This window comes from Dicentrarchus labrax, unplaced genomic scaffold, assembly GCF_905237075.1.
Source record: "Dicentrarchus labrax unplaced genomic scaffold, dlabrax2021, whole genome shotgun sequence".
Classification (NCBI taxonomy): domain Eukaryota; kingdom Metazoa; phylum Chordata; class Actinopteri; family Moronidae; genus Dicentrarchus; species Dicentrarchus labrax.
Window position 1 is genome coordinate 18,994,339 of NW_026136722.1, and position 21,262 is coordinate 19,015,600.

The 21,262-nt window shown below is 44.1% G+C and overlaps 2 protein-coding genes across 9 annotated transcripts; one reads left to right on the plus strand and one right to left on the minus strand.

The window, feature by feature from the left end:
• Positions 1-294: 294 nt before the first annotated feature.
• Positions 295-8,001, minus strand: arl6ip1 (ADP-ribosylation factor-like 6 interacting protein 1). Its single transcript, XM_051388679.1, has 6 exons — positions 7,808-8,001; positions 6,500-6,633; positions 5,816-5,935; positions 3,866-3,983; positions 3,363-3,447; positions 295-1,361 (listed from the first exon to the last, which is right to left on the minus strand). Exons 1-6 carry the CDS (start codon positions 7,841-7,843, stop codon positions 1,243-1,245), a joined length of 612 nt encoding a protein of 203 aa, XP_051244639.1. The 5' UTR covers positions 7,844-8,001; the 3' UTR covers positions 295-1,242.
• Positions 8,002-9,647: 1,646 nt separating this feature from the next.
• On the plus strand, positions 9,648-20,433 carry srrm2 (serine/arginine repetitive matrix 2). Of its 8 annotated transcripts, none has more exons than XM_051388491.1 (16): positions 9,649-9,864; positions 11,029-11,280; positions 11,757-11,852; positions 12,001-12,186; positions 13,279-13,362; positions 13,442-13,510; positions 13,599-13,631; positions 13,744-13,860; positions 15,077-15,215; positions 15,344-17,025; positions 17,067-17,108; positions 17,150-17,440; positions 17,566-18,252; positions 18,356-18,430; positions 18,718-18,822; positions 19,878-20,433. In XM_051388491.1, the coding sequence occupies exons 2-16, from the start codon at positions 11,033-11,035 to the stop codon at positions 19,930-19,932; spliced, it is 3,909 nt and encodes a 1,302-aa protein (XP_051244451.1). In that variant the 5' UTR covers positions 9,649-9,864; positions 11,029-11,032; the 3' UTR covers positions 19,933-20,433. The 8 variants fall into 8 exon arrangements, with proteins under 8 accessions (XP_051244453.1, XP_051244451.1, XP_051244449.1 ...); XM_051388489.1 differs by having other exon boundaries at positions 17,067-17,087; positions 17,129-17,440; XM_051388496.1 differs by having other exon boundaries at positions 17,067-17,087.
• Positions 20,434-21,262: the final 829 nt, after the last annotated feature.

A 21,262-nucleotide genomic window follows, 5' to 3' on the forward strand; every position in this document is an offset into this window, starting at 1 on the left:
GGTGAGTCCAGGTACCCTAAACACTGAATGCTCGATTAATCCCCACAGGCGTTCTGCCTCTGATGGGCTAATGTTTGTTGCCTTTGTAGGTTTTGTTTGTTTGTTCGGCTTAAGCGTTTAGACTGTTAGACAAATGTCAGAGGCCGAGAATGAGCTGAAAAACAAACTGGAGAAAAGAGTCTGTATACATTGTGTGTAGGTCAACCTCCTATATGTCAGACACTGGACCTTTAAAGCTGGAAATACAGCTGCTAAAAACCAAGAAACCACCTAAAAAAAAAAAAAAAAACTCACTGAAATCAAACTTTTATTCATTTTCTTAAAGTTCTCCAATAAAGACAAATAATGAAATGAGTTGAAAGACAGTGATGAGACCAGAAAACGACGAGACTGAGGAGGAAAGGACAGATAAATAACAACAGAGAAAGGAAAACAAACATTAGACTGACCGAGACAGAGTGAGGGATAGGTCTATTTACACAGCGACACCCCCCCCCACACCAGTAACACACTGGGGTTTTTACAGAAGAGCTAATAGACCACAGTGTCCAGCTAGCAGCGGTACAGCAGTAGGCTTGTATCTAGACACAGTTTCACTCCTGACGAGCTCCGCTTCAAATCCAGTTCTGTTTTTTCAGCACTATTATTTTTAAATACAACTGAAGCAGAATGAGCAAAAAAATAAAAATATTTAAAGGTACATTTACATGACCTGTTCTTAAGTGACAAACACTGTCCTGGAAATAATGATGAGGAATCTATGAGAGGTTAAAATGATGCAGTAAATGCTACACAAACTGCTCAGTAGTCGCTTTGTCTAAGTAGAGGGAATGGCTTAAAAGCATTACTGACATCTTAAAATGAAGCTCACACTCAAACTAAGAAACAGAAGTAACATTTCGACTTTGTGTACGTGGCGGGGAGCGTGTGTGTGTGCGCGTGTGTGCTTCTGAGCGTTTCGGTATCGTGTGTGAGAACGTGTGACAACATAAACTTCATGTGGCAGCTGCATGCACGGCAGATTAATTCATAAGAATAACCGAGTGGGTGGGTGATGGGATGAAACTTATCCAATGAGTGAAAACAAAATAAGATCGTGGTTTCCTCTGTGGCGGAGGCCGAGGAAGCAGGAGGCTAACTTCTAGCTCTCCCCTCTCTCTCTCTTCGAAAACAACTTCCTTCCACCTTCCGTTGTGTCGTGGATCATCTGTCGGAGATTTCCCGTCACCGTCAAACGTCCGTCTACTCGTTCTTCTTCTCCTTCTGTTTGAGCAGTTTGTTGATCTCCCTCTTGGCCATGGACGCGTACTTTGAGATGACGCCGTGCTGGTTCAGGCCGGGCAGCAGAAGCAGGAAGTTCACTGCAGAACAAACAGGGCGAGCTTAGGAGTGCAGCGGGTTACGCTTTTAAATCATACAGACCGAGCGTGTGGCTGTTTGGGTTTACATGCATTTACTTTGGTTTTTAGTCAGCTGCACATTGGATTAAAGATAATCTGTCATTTAAAAACAACCAGTAAAAAAGGCACATTTCATAGATAATAAAAATAACCATAACTTTAACACACAACGAGCATTTCATACAGACTTTAAGAGTCGGAAATGGAAAGAAAAAGTATAAATTATAAGTTAATATTGTCTGAGTAAGTATTAAATGAGGTTGCTACCTGATAAGGGCTGTACAGATAGTCGATTAATGATTAAATGTGATTGATTCAGTTTGAAAACATCCATGTGGTCATTTTTAAAGATATGCCTTTATTTTGAAATTCCCATGGCACATCGGTCATTAACCCATTTAAACAGTAACCATACAGCACGCCAATGTTAGTCATTTGTCATCATATCCGTTTCAGTTTTTATGAAGCAGTAGCGTCCTCAGCTGTATTTCTAACACGAGTTTAGGACGCCAACGTGTTGCTGCTGGCTGGAAGATTAAAACTAAAAATGAGTATTCCCAAGAATAAGTACAGTTACATAGAAGCTCAGTTTAACTCAGAGTTTGACGTTTGTTTCGAGCGTTGCTGCTGCTGGGACTGAAAGTTCATCTACGACACAAACACAGAGCGAGAGAGAGAGAGAGACCTGTGAACACTGCTCCCTCTCTCTCTCAGCCTGCTGCTCATATTGTGACTCAGCTTTATAGTCTGATTAAATGTGACATGATGATCGTCATATTTAGTCAGGCAGACTTTAGATCACTTTGCATCAGAAGCTGAGAAATCTTTAAAACAACAAATGTTTCCAAAAGTCTCCTGATATTTATTTATTTTTAATAGTTGCTGTGTTGAAGAGAAACTTGTGAGTTGTTGTTTGACACAGGAAGCTCCGCACACGAACCGCTTTATGTACATGTGGTTGTGCTGAAAACAGTGTTGCTAGGCAACTGGAAAAAATAGATGCCACGTCATGTGTAACTCCATAATTGGTTATCGAAAAGGTTTCACATTCCAGCAGGACTTTCAGTATGTGAACAGACACAATCAATAGGATTGTGGGATGAACAGTGAACACCGGGAGCCCCAATGAACCCGATCGGAGATTAAAATAAAGAATTCTTTGTTGTTTCAGAGTCACGCGCCCTCAGAAGTCCTTTCTACTCCATCAGACATGTCTCAGCTTATATAACTGATGATTGGCTCCCACACAGCCAGAAAACCTACTTATTCACCAACCGCCACCTTGCCTGAGGCACCACAGGGTTTGTCCTGGTAGAGCGGAGGGACACGTTCAAGTTTCACTGCAGTCTCACATTTATGTTCAATGGATAATGGAGAGCTGCTTATTGAAGGTCTCAGGGATCCAGGTATTGATCTACGTTACTGCTGCACGTCTGAGTCAGTGCCAGAAAGCCTGATGGTGATGAGCTCATGTGACTCCACAGCCGGGGGGGGGGGGGCTGCGGACAAAGAAACCTACCACTTCCTGTTTCTGCCATGTGATGATCATTAAACTGCAGCAGGTTTTCTGACTTCAAAGCTTCTTTTCCCCCAGACAGGCCTTTCTCATTAATCTCAACACTAGCTCTGTAATCTGTGGCCTTGAACCACAAAAGTATAAAACCATTCAGTTCTTTTACATTTTTTGGTGAATTAAATGATATGAAAGCGTTTATATAGATACAAGGTCCGGCCTCACGCCTCCTCTCCAACACTTTACTGCATCAACGCCTCAAGCTCCTCAACGGTATTGCTTTTAAATGAGATCAGCTGTTCCACCCTACATATTTGGAAGTTAGACAACCTGAATAATCCAGTGTGCATTTGTCTTAATAGCAGCGTTTTTGAAGATCACAGAACAGAGAGTGAGATTAACAACGCAGGAGGATTTATATATAAAAGGGTTGTATGTTATGTACTCACCGATCAGGTAGGTCAGGAACAGGTTGTGCACCTGCTGTCCGATCCAGGCCACTGCGAGCAAACTGCTGATCACTGAGGCAAAGTACTGTGGAGAGCAGGGAGGTCACGTTACAACCTACAGCGGTTCAGACACACAGAGCATCCTGACAGCACAGTGAGTTCAATCATTCCTCGGCTGTACGGCCACATTAACTCGGTTTATTTTCATTAGCAGAACGTACGTGGGCGTTTTTGGAGGAACCAACAAAGGCGGTCATTGAATTAAAGAATGTGAGGGTGTCTAATAATGTTAAAGCGTGCTGTGAAAAACCTAGTTATTGCCGCCTGTAACCCAGTTTGAGATCTGCTAAGTGGAGCAGCAAAGCCAAATCAGCTGAGGATATTTTTATCTGGAGCACGGAGAAAGCTCGCCATTGTGACCAAGGCTCCATTTACTGCAGTGCAGCTGTAGGGCCGCTGTACAGAACGCCATTGCTAACTGACAGATTAAAAGGTTTATTCACCATTTTGGGCTTCTCCTCCTTCAGGGCGCAGAGACGCTTCCACCAGCCCACGACCCGACGCTGAGTCTTCACCAGGTTGCCGCAGATCTCGTGGAAACGCTGCTGCTGCTCGGTGGTCCTGAGGATGAGAAGAGCGCGATTAAAACCACAAAACTAACCAAATCCCAGCAGAGGAAGAGCCGTCAGTCAAAGCAGAGGCCAGTGGGTTGCTCTGATAAAGCCCCCCCCCCCACCACGAGGAACCTTCATTCTGTGTTGATTCTGGCAGCCCCTGTGGACAAAAGCAGTACTGTTTCCATGACCTTGTTTCATTCATTTCAAGGGGAAAGTAATTGCTCTCCTCGTGTTATCTGCATTTAAAAATCTAAATCATTAGTTAGTGAACTGACAGAAAATTAAATCAGCAACTATTTTGATTTCTCTTCTGTAAAAGTTCTCAGACTCTCATTATTGTATATTTGTTGTTTCTCTTCATGTTTTATGAGTGTAAGCTACATAACAGCCTCTTCTGAGACTTTAAAATTTGACTATTTCACTTGAGATAATGACCTGAATCAACCCCGACAGTTTGTTCTTACTAGTCGGGTATAAAGGGACAGAAAACCTCCTGCGTTTGTACATTAGTGCTGTAAGACTATAGGGATATAACACTGAAGGGCCTGACTGGAGGATGAAGGAGGGCAGCTGGGAGAATTGGCCTTCACTTTCTGCTTAGCCATCGTTCCGTATTTCTGTCCTTGTTGTCAGGGAGCCAAACGGAGACCACGACCGGACTTTAATAGCTCCATTTAACCAGCCCTCACAGATTCTGCTGCCTTATGAAGCTGCAGGCTCAGTGAATAAGCAGCATAATCTACACTTCTTCCCTGGCTTATATCTAAAAAGTACAACGCTGCATTTTAAACCTGTGCTCAGACACTGCACACTCAGAGACACGCTCAGTGCTCGGCCTGAGGAATGTGCAGCAGAGCTAAAGGGTGCAGGTCGTGCTCTGCTGATGCAGGCGTCTCGCTAGAGGACGGACGGACGTCCAACGCACTGTGCCAACTGCCGGCTGTTACTCTATCCTGTCCCCGGGTGTCTGATTCTCACAATCAAACACCCACAGCTGAGTCAAGGGGCCGTTAGGTAAGCACTATGTAATGTCAAAGCTCAGTGAAGTGGTCGAACAGCCTGCTGGAGGAGTTTCAGGTGACCACATTCAGCTACAGCAAAAAAAGAGAAGTTGGCCATGAAAAAGAGCGCTCTCATATTGAACAAGCAAATCCCCAAACTGATGATCTGGTTGCAATTTAATTCCACTATTATTGGCTTTGGCTCCTGCTGCTAACAAGAAAGCAAACAAACAAAGCTCAAAGCTCAGCTGCAGCTTTATTTGCAGTATGAAGTAGAACTACACAACGCCTTCCTCTGCATCGTCTTTATAGCTCTCGTCTGCTTTCAACGTCACGGCAGATGTGTTAAAATGAGACAGTTACATTTCTTCAGGAGCACTCGTCTCTAAACGTCAGGGTTGATTCATTATTTGCTAGGCTTGCAAAACCTGCCTAAATATCTTGCATGTTCAGTTCTTGCAACGAGGTTTTCGTTCTGGAAACATCCACTGACGTTTGATTGGACGCAGCTGCTGGAATTCAGAGAAATATGTTACATAGACGACGATGTGTCTACGGTCTGTGACACTTCTGACGAGCAACCAGTTTGAGAAGAGCTGCCATGACTTTCCATTTTGAGGAAATCAGACTTAAAGGAGGATGACTTCCCACTGAGTCGTGCATTTATCCAGTGAAAGGAGGATTCATGCCAACATTTCAGAATTTCATGATTAGCAGAAACCCCCTTAAACAAAACACAGGAAAATCCCTTTAAAAAACACAAACACAAGTTTTATAGGCAGGAAATAACATAAGACTTTATGGCTGAATGCAACTTTCATCCTCAGGCTCTCACCACTTATTGGAGCCAAAGACTCTGGGTGCCAGGGTGGGAACCAGGTAGTCAGCCAGGCAGAGCAGCATGACAGAGCAGGAGAGCCCAGTCAGCACTGATGGGTCCAGGTAGTAAATCAGCCTGGAGGAAGAGGAAGACAAAGCAGTGAGTCATGGTTACGAACCAGTTTCATATCGAGCACTCACAAAGGAATGAAGAGTATTTTGCATCATCCACTCGTGACTCGAGACGCATGTTGTTCATTTTCCCTTATCTTACAGAAGTAGCTGCTTGTTGCGACTGACTGCTCATGCTGGAGCTGTAATGTTAAAAACCAGAGATTTTAAAGGAGGTTCACAGTCACCTCGGGGGGAATATAAGAGAGGAATGTGTTAGGAAAGTTATTCAGTAACAGAAAACAGTCTGTTAGTGTTCTAGTTATTTAAGAATTACTCCAACAAACAAAAAAATGTTGTTTAAGATCATTCTGCAAAATCTAATCTGGTATAATCTCCATTGTTTCCTTCTTCTGACGCTGCGTTTAAAAAATGTGGGAAGCTCAACGCGACATTTGAACATTTTAATTTGATTTCGACACTTCTCGTCTTTGTCTTGTTGCACATATGTTTCACTGCAGAGAGGGAGGAAATTTTTGTGTGTGTGTGTGTGTGTGTGTGTGTGTGTGACGCAGGGAGATGGACTCACAGGAAGAGCAAGGTGGTGGCGCCCATCAGGGCTGCCGGGAACCACGGCTTCTCCCAGCGCACGACCCGATCCCCGGCCAGGATCACCTCGCCCCAGCCCTGGAGCTGCTCCTCCAGCTGGGCCGTTTCCTGAGCCTGCGCACAAAGTCAAACACATTATTACCAAACCAACACATGTTACCGATCAGTGTGTCCTTCTAACTAAAGGTCTATAATATCAGCATCCAGGAGTTTCTCCTTGGCAGCAATTTATATTATATTTAACCTGCATTCACCTTAAACCCCTCCAGATAACGGGATATATAGTAACCTAACATATTTGTAATTTCAAGGATCATTTTATAAAATTGTGAGAACAGTTTGTGGTAGAAAGGACATTTAAATACACTCTTTTTAACTAATCATGTCCCAGAACGTTTCCCCGGTGTTTTTATTGACGAGGACAGGTAGGGGGTCTAGGTTTATGGGACAGGCTCGGCTGTTCTCAGCACAGATCTTTATCCTGTTGGTCTCTGGTGGATTGATCCACACTGTCACATTAATTAGGCCATAAGTAGTTAAATCAGGGAGATTTCTTGTTTTACAGACACTAAAATATCATTTAAATGTTCCAAGATAACAGATTATTATCGGTTTTTACATTAAATGGTAATTTAAAATCAAATTCCAGGTTTAACCATGACTGGAAAACTAAACGTAAATTAATTAACATTACAGGTTTTATTCAGATACAGTTCAACCTTTAATGAGATCGTGTTTGAGGAAACTAGTTAATTATTATACAATATAATTTATTATATCTGCAGTTAGGGTGTGTGTGCCTTTATCGATAACGGTATTTATCGATATGACTGTGCAGTAAAACAGAGGAAATGATCGCAGCTAACCACAAACATCAACCTGCGTCGTGTCAAACTCGATTTCAGTCTTTTAAACTCCCCTAAAAATAAAAACAATAAATAAAAAAAGGAGTTAGCTTTAGCGCCCGTTAGCAAGGTTAGCTTACAGGGGGCGGAAGCTAACTGGCGCATTAAGCTACGTTAGCTACGTTAGCTCGTTAGCTCGTTAGCTAACCGAGCGGCGGTTGGTCGGATTATAGTTAGCCTGCTAACAGCTAACGGCGCTAACACACCGTCTCCATCCTGGGGGGCCGTGAACGCCTCCCGGAGGGGGGGGGGGGTAATAAAAAACAGTTTATAATAACGGAACTGTCACAGCCCGCGAGACAGACAGACAGACAGACAGACAGGCAGGCAGACGGGCAGACAGACAGACAGACGTTAATAAATCAACCGGGTTTAATACTCACGAGCATATTCGCGCTTTTGTTGTCGCCTTCCGCCATCGTTACTGATCCAGAGTCGGTTTGGGGCTCCGTTGTGAACTATATTGTGTATATATATTATATATATATTATATATATATTATATATTGTGTGTATGTTTGAAGGGAAACGACCCTGAAGAGCAGCCGCCTCTTCCTCTGGCTGCAGCGTCACTGACTGACCGTTGGAGGCTGACGGGATGTATTTATAGGGAAAGTTTGCGTCAAAATCCGCCGGTTGCATTCTGGGAAACGTAGTTCTCGTGTTCGTTGTGTCGAGCACGAGTCACGTTGGCTCGTTAAAACTGTGGGTTTATTTAAATTAATACGAATAAAATGAAATGAATAATAAATGTGATAATAGATAATAATATAAAGAAGAGTTTGTTCTGAACTTTATTGGTTTTAAATTGTTATTGATTATGGGTGTGGCGTTCAATGACTCATCACTGAAATTATTTCTTTCTTTGTTCATAAAATCAAATCAGCTGAAATTAATATAAATATTTAGAAAGACCTTTATAAAATATATTATTAAACTAAACATTTTCCAGGTTTTGTTTTATTTTAACAACATAGATAGATGAAAGCATGTAATTTGTTATTAAGACATTTAATTTATCTGGTGAAATCCTTCTTAAGAGAAAACTATTATAATACATTTAAATGGTGCAGAAATACTGGAAATAAAATTAATTTTACAACTTATGTCAGCAAGACAAAAGGAGCTCATATAGTGGAAGAAGAGGAATTAATCTTTATTGGAGAGGGTGGACAGCTGCAGATACCTCAGTGTCATAAAAGGTACAAAGTTTAAAGATTATTTTATCTTATCTGATTATAATAACAAACTTAAACATGGATTGGAGGTTTAAATAGTCCTTTGGCAAATACTGATAACTGTTACTTATTATACGTTCATTCTTACATTCAAATAAAACAAAACAGATGTGTCTCTGATCTGCTGCAGACTCTTTTCGATGAATATGGTTCTTGGTTCTACTATTTGTTCCCTCTGAAGTGCCAAACATCCTTAAACCTTTTGTGTCGTTTTTATTTCTAAAAACCTTTTAAATAAACTTCTCAAGAAGATGGAGTCCTCTCCTTTGCCACAGAGGGGCAGTCTTTATCAACGTAAGGTGAACACAGCTGCAACTTTAGTGAGTGAAACAACAAAATATAATCACAACAATAATTAGAGCATTTATAAAATTACACAGTCCATAATTTATGTTTCATACACAAGTGTTTGAGTGGGACGCCTGACTTCAGAGTCACACTGAACACTGAAGGTTAAACATGTTTTGGGTATATTATAAATATAAACACTCTCAGGAAACACAAAATACATTCTTCCCTTTAACGTCTTCTAAATTATCTTTTGAGGTGGAGAAATATGTATTCACTCTATTGAGCACCAGGGTAGGAGTGAGTAAAGCAGGAGCAGTGGGCCCAAACTGAGCCCCAGGCTCACATCCTCCAGAACCAACCAGTATTTCTACACCGGATTACTGTAATCCTGCAAGACACGTTTCAATGAATCAACACAATTAAGCAATTTACCACAAAATGATTTCCACACAGAGAGACTGAGAAAGGCAACCCTAGAAATAAAGGCAGACTGGCTAATCGTTTGTACCAGAATTCTGTCCCAGCTCTAAGATACTGAAACAACGTGTGTTTTTTTATTTTTGTAATCATTAAATGTAAATCGATGACTTTCTGGCGCATAATTTAAACATTTGTTTTCACCAAAATTGCCTTTAAACCTACCGTAACAGAATTGTACGACTTTGCGTCCGACCCCTGAACGCATCGCCCTTTAGACGTCTGACGTCACCGGGGCTTCATCTCGTTCCTCCTTCGGTCGGAGAGCAGAGCAGCTAGCCGAGAGCTAACTAGCCGCGGTTTCTGTGTTTGTTCCGTATTTAAAGACGCAGTTATTATAAAGTCTGTTTCGGTGTTTGATTCTACCGGATATCTCTCACCGCCACTTCTATTCCGACGTCGTTTCTCCGTCTGCGGGCGCGGGAGGACACTCAGGTACGTACGTTAGAAATGCGTTAGCTAGCTTCCGTTGCGGCGCTACGCAGAAGAGTTTGAGGCCTTTTAGAAACAGAAAGCACCAAAAACTCCCCGGGAGGATTATTTACTGCACTAAACACCGAGCAGCGACTCTCTCCCGGCCCTCCTCCTCCTCCTCTTCCTCACGGGGCTGTTAGACGGGCTGTGTGTTAGCATTACTCATCATTAATCTGCGGCGTGACACAGCAGGCCGCACCGAGGCGCACGTGTTTAATCCGAGACAGATTATATTGTGAATAAACCCTAAAACAACGAGTGTGTGTGTGTGTGTGTGTGTGTGTGTGTGTGTGTGTGTGTGTGTGTGAGCTAACTGCCGCCTGATTTCCAGCTGTTCGTCTCACTGGTTTTATTATTGATTATTGATCCGTTTTCTGCTGTTTGGTCTTTACTTTGCTCAGATTGGGGTTTTTTAAATATTGTCTGGGTTCTTCAGTCGCTGCTGCTTTATGTGTGTCAGCCATCTTAGGAGGTCCCTCGGTGGTTTAATATGCGGGAAATGGCAAAGTCACAAAGTGCAGAAGGTTTTTGTTTGTAGCTTTTAATCACAAAGGAGGTGGTGTGTGGGTTTATGAGGCTTTAAATGTCTTCCACTGGACTTTAGAGGTTTATTCATATGTCACACTGTTAACTAGCTCTTCATTCATTTAAGTATCAACACATATTGTCTCTCTCTCTTTATGTTTGTGTATATTATCTCCTTTTATTGTCTCTGTTTTTATCTTTGTTTATGTTTTTATGTGCACCAACTTACAAATTCCTGCTCGGCAATAAATCTGATTCTGTAAATATTTGTGGTAAAAGTGAGATTCTGGAGACCTTTTTATGGCTGCAAGTAAGAAACATGATGATCCAACGATAGCGTCAGCTTTTTAATAGACTGTCAGCTATCTAACTAATCTATATATATATCTATAGATTACGACTTCCACCCTTCAACTACAGACAGACAGAAAGATACAGGCTCATATGGGGTTCTTCTTTACAGGAAACAGACTGATTAACGCTCTTTTATACGATATTTAATCATCTTTTATTTCTGATTTGTTGTTTTGAGTAGTAAGGAGTGATGTTACCTAACTCCTACTGTCCAACCTCTCACTGTATCTGTATCTTCCTCCGCAGAGTCATGTACAATGGGATTGGCCTGACGACTCCGAGGGGCAGCGGCACCAATGGCTACGTGCAGCGCAACCTGTCGACCCTGCGCGTCAAACGGCCGCGGGATGAGCGCGGCGGCGAGCGGGACGAGAAGGACCGGGAGAGGCTGGAGAGTCAGCTCAACAGGCAGCCCAACGCCGACATCCTGGAGCACCAGAGGAAGAGACAGCTGGAGGTCAAGTGTGCCGAGCTGCAGGACATGATGGAGGAGCAAGGGTGAGACGGATGAGGGTTTACACCAGGGTTGAAAAGAAATGGAAAATCAATTAATTCCAGGCTGTATAATGTGTTAATCCTGGGTCCACTTCTATCAGCTATTTCCAGGGTTGATTGATTGATTTTCAAAAGTTATTTGGTCGACCAAACACTCACCACAAGTGTCTGTGACTACCAACAGTATCAAACCTCAAGGGAATTCATTTGTGTATGTAAAACTTTAAGTTGCCTATACTCTTATTTTTAAAGCTCTAACCATCACATTTCGTAATTATTATTATAACTATTAAATGGATTAATCAGTTCTCAAAATACGAATCAGGTCAGCTTCTTTCAATCATATTTTAATTTTTCTTTCCTTAAGTGACACAACAACAAGTAACATGTAACAGATGTATGTAGTGGAAATAATAACTCAACGTTGTTTCCTTTGCAGTTATGTGACGTTAAACTCTCTCCTCTGTTTGGATGTTCAGGTATTCGGCCGAGGAGATCGAGGAGAAGGTGAACAGTTTCCGTATGATGCTGCAGGAGAAAGAGGAGCCGACTCCCGCCGCCATCGAAAGGCCAACGTAAGTAAACAGGCAACAAGAAATCACGTGAAAGATCTCTTTTCAGTGACTCACTCTGGCTGCATCATAATGCTCACAGACTACAGGATGTAAATATTAAAGACCTTTTAAGATTAAAATGTATAAAATAATGTTTGTTTTCTCTCAGGGTGACGGAGACTCACGCGCTGGCTGCAGCCAACCAGCAGAAGAACGACCGCCTTCGCGCCGCTTTCGGCATCGCCAGCGACTACGTGGACGGATCGTCCTTCCACGCCGACCGCAAGGAGAGGGAGAAGGAGAAGAGAGAGAAGGAGCGCCTGGAGAAGGAGCGGCTGCAGCAGCAGAAGTACACGTGAGTGGGACGAGCTCACGCCCACAGTGCTCGAGTGTGTATCACATTAACGTCTCATTCTCACTCTGATCCAGTGAAGCAGCAAACGGAGCTGGACAATGTGGCTAAAAATCTATATTTTCCAGCCTCAGTTAAAAAGCTTTAAAACAGGATGAACATTTGATAAATTGGTGACAGGTAGTTTAAACTGCAGAGTTACAGGAGGGTCACTGCATTATACAAACACCTTTCTAGTAACGGTGCAGGATCACTGGAAGCAGTGTCGGCCGATGTGACCACAGGGTCTATTGACAGCTTTCTATTCATGATGTTTTTTATTTTATTTATCTATTCTTAACCACACGTTAACTATAGATATTAATAAATGGTAAAGTATCAGGAATTGACCAATGGCGCTGAGTGTACACACAGGTATTAGCCCTATAACTGACTGTATAATAACTCTCTGAGCCAGCTGTTTAGTTTTACTTTCTCTTCCGCGGTGCGCTCAGGTAGCTTCGCAGGAAAGTGAAACTTAACTTCTTCCTAGAATCGTTTCCTTTCTTCAGGATGTATTCTCTCTTTCCTGTGATTTAAGTTGTTTATTTTGAGTTTTAACTCAACAGTCGTTGAGGCTCACTGGAGTTAGACTCAAAGGGATACTTTACTTTCAGCTCACCATTCACCAAAAACACGAGCTCTCTTTTTTGCTTGTTCATGCACATCACTGAATACCAGACAACGTCTCTCTCTGCACGATATGTAAAAAGAATAATCCCATTGTAGTTATTTTGACAGATATTTGAAAATCCATCTCTTTGTTGAGGTCGGCATCTCTTCAGAACTACATTACCTAATTATAATTGTTATAATTAATTGTGCAGCCCTAACGAAAATGCAGTTGTGATCTAAAGTTCGCCTGCTTTTTAAAACCCTCTCTTTTACTTATGTTCTTAGTCAGACACACAACCACAGTTCTGCTCTGGAAAAGGGTTGAGCAGTTTATACTTAAACAACCCCGCCAGCATGGTCACTAACTACAGCGTAATGTGTCCACTCATCACCGGCATCATTTCTGTCCTGACTCCGTGTCTGTTGCCTTTACTCTCTCAGGTTGGTGGAAGATTCAGAACACTCAGATTCTCCTCCCAAGAAGCGCAGCCGGAAGAAGAAAAAGAAAAACAAGAACAGAGACAGGTGAGAACAGTGAACACACGCAGGAGCAGAAAAGGTTCCTGACGACGAGGAAATGTCTGATTTATGTTCCTTCTGTCAGCAGCTCAGAGAGTCCGTCCCCATCTCCTCGACGAGAGAAGAAAAAATCAAAAAAGAAGAAGAAGAAACGGTATTCCATCCCTGGATTTTCAACTTATGTCTCCATATATTTATTTCACGTTTGACACAGATTATTGACTGAGAAATTTGTGTTTCAGTGAGGCATCAGAAGAGGAGGAAGAAGACGACAGGTGGGTCTAAAGTCTCTCTCATGCCTGTAGCTATTGTATTTATCTGGGATCACCAATAAAGTCGGGGGGGTTGTTACATCATGTGTAACTTTCTGTCCCTTCTGACCCAAAGTTCCTCAGAGGAGAAACAGAAGGTGTCAAAGACAAAAAGAAGGAAGAGTGAAAGTCCCAGTCCTCCGAAAGCAAAGGCAATGCGACACAGGAGCGTCTCCTCCAGCTCTGCTCACAGGTACAACGTCACATCAGGATGGTTTGTTTGTTTGTTTAGGGACGAGTACGTAGTGTAAACAAAACAGCATCTGTAGCTTTAGCTCATTTGCAATGCCTCTCCCTAGATGGGCCTTTTAAAATACAGAAAACACAACAACAAATAAACAAGAGACGGCACAAACTAACAAGTATGTACATTAAAAACACAGAACTCAACAAGAAATATGGAAAGAAGAATAAAAATCAGTTCTTGTAGACTTAGAGGAGAAAGTATCTGTATCTGCAGTGTCGGGTCAGTCCAGGGTTGGCTTTAAGTGCGTGTGCAGTAAAACAATAAAATGATGTGTGGTGATGCACTTTGCTCGTGGACAGAAATATCCGGCCTTGACCGAGGTGTCGGAGACGTGTCGCAGATTATTTGCCTCCAGAAAAAGAATTAAACGAGATTTTCATTAATGTTTATTATGTTTAAATGTTTTATCAGAACAAAATCTTTATATTTTATTCGCCAGTTTTGACCAGAAATCTAGACTTCAACCTCGACCTGCACCGATCTCTGGACTTCCTTAAGGCGTCAGTGGGCGGCTCGTTAACCTTCTCATTGACGTACTGCCATGTTGGATTTAGTACCCACACCATATGTAATTGGAAAGCTTCGAATCTCGTCTATTTATTGATCAAAACACAATCGGCGCCTCAAACTAGCGAGCAAGCAATCATAAAATTGAGCCAATCTCACCCAAGAAGTCTCATTGTAATCCTGGAATCAGTAATAATCCAACAAAAACAGTCCTGTTTCATTGCCAAAGGTCCAATATATCCACTCACTACACGAGATAAATGTCCATGAACAGCTGTGTGTGAGTGTTATCTGTTAATGAGACCAAAACCATGCATATACTGCAAATGGTTGAAGATCAGCTTTTAATTTACTTTGGGTAAATGTTGTTTTTAGGTGTTTTTAGGTCATTTTACGTACATGGTAAGAGGTTAAAGAACATTTGATCTGATTTATTGTGAGTATAAAAGGTTGTCTCTCACACACACTAACCCAGACACTATTGTTAGTGAACACTGAACTCCAGCTGTGAAAGCTTTTTGTAACAGTACCAGTTTGTTTGAACACCGCGGACCCTTTGAGTCTGTAGTGGGCTGAACCGGCTCAAAATCCATTTTCCAGACATTGAAGTGTCACTGTATGTATTTATATATATTTTTTCCTGTGATATCAACAGCCAGTCTCCACCCCCACCGAGATCACGTCAGCTGGATCAAAGTGCAAGAAAAGCCGATGAAGGCAGAAAAGGGAGATCGCCAGACAGGAGGAGGCGGGGCTACGAGGAGCACAGCCCACATCATCAGGGAGGCGAAGGGGTGAGGCTGTTGTATTGGACTAATAACATTTTGAAACATTTTGCTCATAAACTGATTTATTTTATGTATTTGTCAAGAACATTAAAGTTTGTGTAAAATATAAAACAAATCTTTTCTCTGTCTCCTAGAAGAGGCCAAATCACGAGAGAGAAAAAGAGCGACCGATTGAGACGGAGAAGACGTCCGCCAAGAGGAGACATGACTCCTCATCTCCTTCACCACCACCCCCACCACCACAGACAGAAAAAAGCAGGGAGAGGGAGAGAGGGAGGAGATCCAGAAGCAAACAGAAGGAGAGTGACAGAGGGAGGAGATCCAGAAGCAGAGAGGTGGAGAAAAAGAGGTGTTCCAGGAGCATAGAAAACGAGAGGGAGAGAGGGAGGCGTTCAAGAAGCAAAGAGAAGGAGAGGGAAAAAGGGAGGCGCTCCAGAAGCAGAGAGATGGAGAAAGGGAGGCGGTCCAGGAGCAGGGACAACGAGAGGGAGAGAGGGAGGCGTTCAAGGAGCAGAGATGTGGAGAAAAGGAGGCGTTCAAGGAGCATAGAAAAGAGGGACAAAGGAAAAGAGAGCGTTCCTCAGCGGACCAGACACGACTCCTCCTCATCCCCTTCTCCTTCTCCTCCACCTAAACAGGAGACCAGGAGGGAAAGGAGCAGAGACCTTGAGCGGGAAAAAGACAGGAATAAACTGGACAAAAAGACAAGACACGACTCCACATCCCCCTCGCCTCCCCCGGAGAAGGAGAAGGCGAGGAGAGAGAGGAGTGGGGAGAGGGAGCGCAGGACTGAGAGAGATCTGCCCTCAAGGCCGACGAATGAGGGGGACAACAGGAGATACGCTGGGAAGAGACAGGAGAGAGAGACGTCTCCTTGCCAACAGAAAAATGACAGGAGGAGGGATGGACAGCCGTCCCACAATTCCCTGTCACCTGCCTCCCGCTCACCTGTCAACAGGCGCCAGAGAGAAAGGGAGGAGGAGAGGAGAAGAGAGGAAGACAGGGACAGGCATGTGAACAAGCAGAGCGAACAAGACAGAGAGCGAGGTCCAGAAGGCAGCAGGAAGAGAGACGAGGCCCTCCGATCTGCTGCAGAAAGCCGGCGAGACGGGTCGAGACCGGCGGAGAAAGCCAGACGCCCGGAGACGAACTCGAGCCAGGAGAAGACGAGGAGTCCTCCGAGAAAGGAGAAACGCGATGACAAGGCGAAACAGGCTGAGAAAAAGAGAGAGAGCAGCAGTAGCGGCAGCAGCAGCGGCAGTAGCAGCAGTGACAGCGACAGTGACAGCTCCTCGTCCTCGTCCTCCTCCTCCTCTTCTTCATCGTCCTCTTCGTCGTCCTCCTCTGAAGATGAGGGCAAGGCGAAGGCGGCTGGGACGGCAGGGACGGAAAAAAGTAGCCCCTCGAAAGGCGCACCACCTGCCACCGGGGCTGCGGTCCAGAAGCATGTAGCCAACGGCAGAAAGGAAAGCCCGGCCTCAGCCTCCGAGGGAGACGGACTCAGACGAGCCCAGAAGGACAGAGAGGCTGGAGGAGACAAACGTGAGCGGGAAAGGCCTTCTTCCCAAAGAGCTCCTGCTGAGAGTTACCCGTCCCAGGCCAAAGGTCAGGAACGATACAGCCCTACTCAGATGGACAGCCCCAGTCCGCCTCCGTCCCCGGCCCACAGAGCGGACGCCAGCCGAGGCAGCAACAGGTACTCCCCCTCCGAGGCCGAAACCGAGAGAACGAGGGCGGAGAAAGTCAGGGAAAGGGAGAGAGGGAGGGAGAGGGACGCAGCAAGGAGGCCAGCGAGGTCCAGTCCCCCGGCCAGGAGGTCCAGCCCCTCGGCCAGGAGGTCCAGCCCCCGGCCAGGAGGTCCAGCCCCTCGGCCAGGAGGTCCAGCCCCTCGGCCAGGAGGTCCAGCCCCCGGCCAGGAGGTCCAGCCCCTCAGCCAGGAGATCACGCTCTCCTCCACCCCAGAAAACCTCAAACATCTCCCCAGCCCGGCGCACTCCACCAAGGCAGTATCAGGAACCCCCAACCCGAGCCAGGAGAGCTTCTCCTCCTTCAGCCTGGTCAGACCGGGACCGGGATAGAGAGAGGCAGCGGGACAGAGAAAGGGATAGGGATAGGGAGAGAGAGAGGGACAGAGAACGCGAGCGGGTTGCCAGGAGGAGCAGGACAAGAAGTCCAAGAAGGCGCAGCAGGTCCAGGTCTAGAAGCCCGAGGAGGCGAAGCCCCCCCAACAGGTAAGATAAAGAACCTGAAGTTTATTGTTTTTCTCTGCTCAGGACAACAGGTGGGCGGGTTTATAACATCACGCTGAGGCTATAATGGATCACATTTTAATGGCTTTTGTATTTTCCTCCTCCAGGACCCGTCGCTCTCCGTCTCCACAGCGGCGAAGGAGGAGCAGTCGCTCCCTCTCCAGAGAAAGAGCGAGAGAAAGGGAACATGAGAGGCTCCGGCTGAGGGAGGCAGAGCAAGAGAGACAAAGGGAAAAGGAGCATTTGCCACCAAAAGAGGTTCCACAACCCCACCGGTCCTCTTCCTCCTCATCTTCCTCCAGCTCCTCCTCCTCCTCTTCGTCCTCACCTTCACCGCCACGAGAGAAGAAAGACACAAAAGCACTAACGGAGAGAGACGGAAGAACGGAGCGGGATGTCGAGAAGGACAGAGAGCAGAAAGGTCGATCCTCCTCTTCACAGGCCCCCTCCAGAGACTCCTCCCACACTCCAAGCTCAGGTAGAAGAGGCTCCCAGTCGGACTACAGGCGCTCCGTTGTGACCTCCAGGAGGTCTCCGGCTGGCAGCCGACCAGAAACCAATCAGCCATCACGAGGTTCAAGCGGGAAGCAGTCACCGGTGACGGCCCCCCAACCACCAGACCAAACAGCCAGAAGTGAGAGCGCCGTAAACGGGAAGGAGGCAAACGGGAACAAGAAGGCCAGCAGGAGCAGCAGCTCTAGCTCCTCCTCCTCGTCGTCATCCTCCTCTTCTTCCTCCTCTTCATCATCCTCCTCTTCAGACAGCTCTGACTCCGAAGGGGAGCAAGGAAAAGGGTAAGCAGCAGGAAGTTGTTTTAATGAACAAAAATAAAACAGTTTTTCTGTGAATGAATCATAAACTAGTTATTAATGAAAACTCTTGTTACTGTTTCAACAGGAAGACCACCAAAGCTCAAAGCTCTCCTTCCTCATCCTCCTCATCGGAGAATGAAAAGGAAACTAAGAAAAAGAGGTAAGAAGAGAAGTGAAACTTGATGTCACTCATGAGGTTTGGCACCAGAGCTGCTGTACCAACTAATAAATATAGGGAATCAGGAATATATCTGTGGTCGGTTGCACAAAAACCTCGTTCCCACTTACAGAAACAGATTCTCTACCATCACTGACTGAGACGCTGCAGATAACGGATGGAAGCATCGTGTAGTTTTAAGGATCAGTCCTTTCCTTTCTGGGGTTAGAATACTGATCTTACTGCAGCGTGGAGCCTTTGACTGACTTGCCTTTATGTTTTCCCTGCAGCCCCGCCAGGTCCGGGAGGGAGCCGGCTGATTCCCTGAGGGATTCTCGCTCACTCAGTTATTCTCCTCCGAGATACATGAGAGCGCCGCCCTCGCCGAGCCGCAGGTCTGTAACCTCTGCACGACATTTACACTGCAGAGAGCGTGAACGCAGCTCTAGATAGAAACCTACCTGTGCACACGGCGGCGTCAGACATTGAAGTGATAACTTATGTGTCTGCAGTTGTCTTAAATCATACATTTAAGTTGTGAGTCAAACCTCAGCTTATCGACTCTATAAACGGTTTTATAAATGTGTCTGCTAAAGAAACACACAGCATCTGGATCCAAACTACAGGTTCACAATATCAGCTTGACAAGTCCCAGAGATATTTGTTAACTGACCTACATGTTATCCACTCACAGATCCACTCACAGATCCACTCGTACCCGGTGAAGAGTGTCTCATTGAGCAGCTGAAAAACTGCTAGCAGCTAGTTAGCTCAACAGTATTTAGAGTATTTACCTTTGGAAATGCAGCCGCCTCTTTAACGCTGTCAGCAAGTTACTTTCAAGTCTTAATAATAAAATCAAAGTATGTTTTCATTAAATATAAGAACTGTTGTAGGAGCTGTTTTTATCTACAGAGCGAGCGGCTCCTCTTCTAGTGGCGGAGTTAGCAAACACTGTAACTTCAGTCTGGACCTTTTTAATTTTGACCTGAATTAATTATTAATGATTAATAAAGTTAACATTACTTGTATAAAGTTGCATTTTTCAGTCTCTCTTTAAATGTGATTTTGGGAGAAACTCGTATTGATCTTCCTGCAACAACTACAAAACCAAACCGACGTGGAACAAATACAGTTTTTCTTCTTTTCTTTGTAAAATAGATCTCTAATTTAATTCATAATGGTTTTATAAAAGGTTTTAAATTTAACCTGTTAAAACCTTCAGAAACCTTTTTAATTATTTGTTATTAGTGGTGTGCAGATTAAAGTGTACACGAGGATGTAAAAGTATGAAAAGTGACTCAACTTCAGATTTTTATAAATCTATAACAGAAGTTGGAAGCCTTCAATCAAATATATGTTTTATCTTTATTTGTTTCCACAAATAAAGTTTATTTAACAGACCATCAGTGAGCCTTTAATTGATCTTCCTGTTTCTCCTCCCCGGCAGGAGCGGCAGCAGACCGTCACCGAGCCGCTCATCAAGCAGCAGACGGAAGAAATGAGGTTAACCTCTTCAGACGCTGCACTTCTCCTTCTGTGTTTTTGTTTTTCCTTTTTCCTGTTCACCTCCAGCTGGTTTGAAATGGACTACAACGCGGACTACAACGCGAACTACAACAGCCAGCAGCCCGGTAGATGTGCGTCTGTGAACGTCAGCGGACTCGCTTCGGTTCTGAGCCGCTGACCAACCGATCGGCAGCGCGCTTGTTTTTTACAGCAACGATGAGTGGAGGCTGTACATTTCTTCTTTTTATGAGCTGAATAAGACAGACACACACACACACACACACACACACACACACACACACACACACTCAGTTAAATACTCTAACAACGTCCCTCTCTACCTGTACCGTTGGTTGCGTTCTACCTGTAGATATGAGCTGTCTGTATTTTGGTTATTATCATGTAACAGATAATCGATTTCCATTTAATGTGAGCAGAAACTGAAACGTGGATAATTTCTTTGTTGGAAATGGTTAATAAAGCAATTGTACATTTTATTTGTGTGGAATTTGTCCGTCCTCTTGCTGTGAGACGTCAGAGTTTTTAAATTATTCTCTTTATTTTTATTTTACACGGTCACCATAAACATATTCAGCATCCTGTCAAATGAATGTCGTCAATCCTTCGTAGCCTCACTTTATACAGGAATATAACAACTGCCCCTCTGTTGTTCTTATATAGTTTAACAAGGTTGCTCCTGTATCCTGTTAAATTGCAAGGTGCAATGTGACAATACTCCACTATTGTTTTATTACAGGTGGATGCTTGGCTTTCAGTTTTTTTGCTGCTTTCATTATTAACAGTAAATACTAAACAGCTGTTTTTGGAAATATTGACTTAGCATATCAAAAAGTTTCTCCTAACTTACAGAATCCCTTATTTAACCCCGGCAGAAATGTGCTTCTATAAATATCAGCCTAATCTATCTATATTAAGTTTTCTTCCACCAAATAATCCCTCTGTGAAGCTTTGGCGACCCCTAGTGGAGGTCCTGACCCACTGGTCCAGGAAACACCTTCTAGAGTATATTAGATATTCACGATGAAGGAATTGAGTCCATTTATATAAAAGATAAAGCCACATGTTTACCTCTGGATCAGTGTGTCAGATGTTCCCTGTGTGAAGGTTCAATCTGACCTTTATACGGCTGCACAGACGGGAAGATTACTCAACGCTAACTGTGACCGGACGCTGGTTTCTGCAGCTGTTGCTATGTTGAAACTGGGATGGCGACATCAGTGTTAGGTGTGTCTCACTAAAATGTTTTTGGTTAAAGCTCAACCAGTTTTGTTTGTTAGAATCAAAGTAATGTAGATTACAGTACTA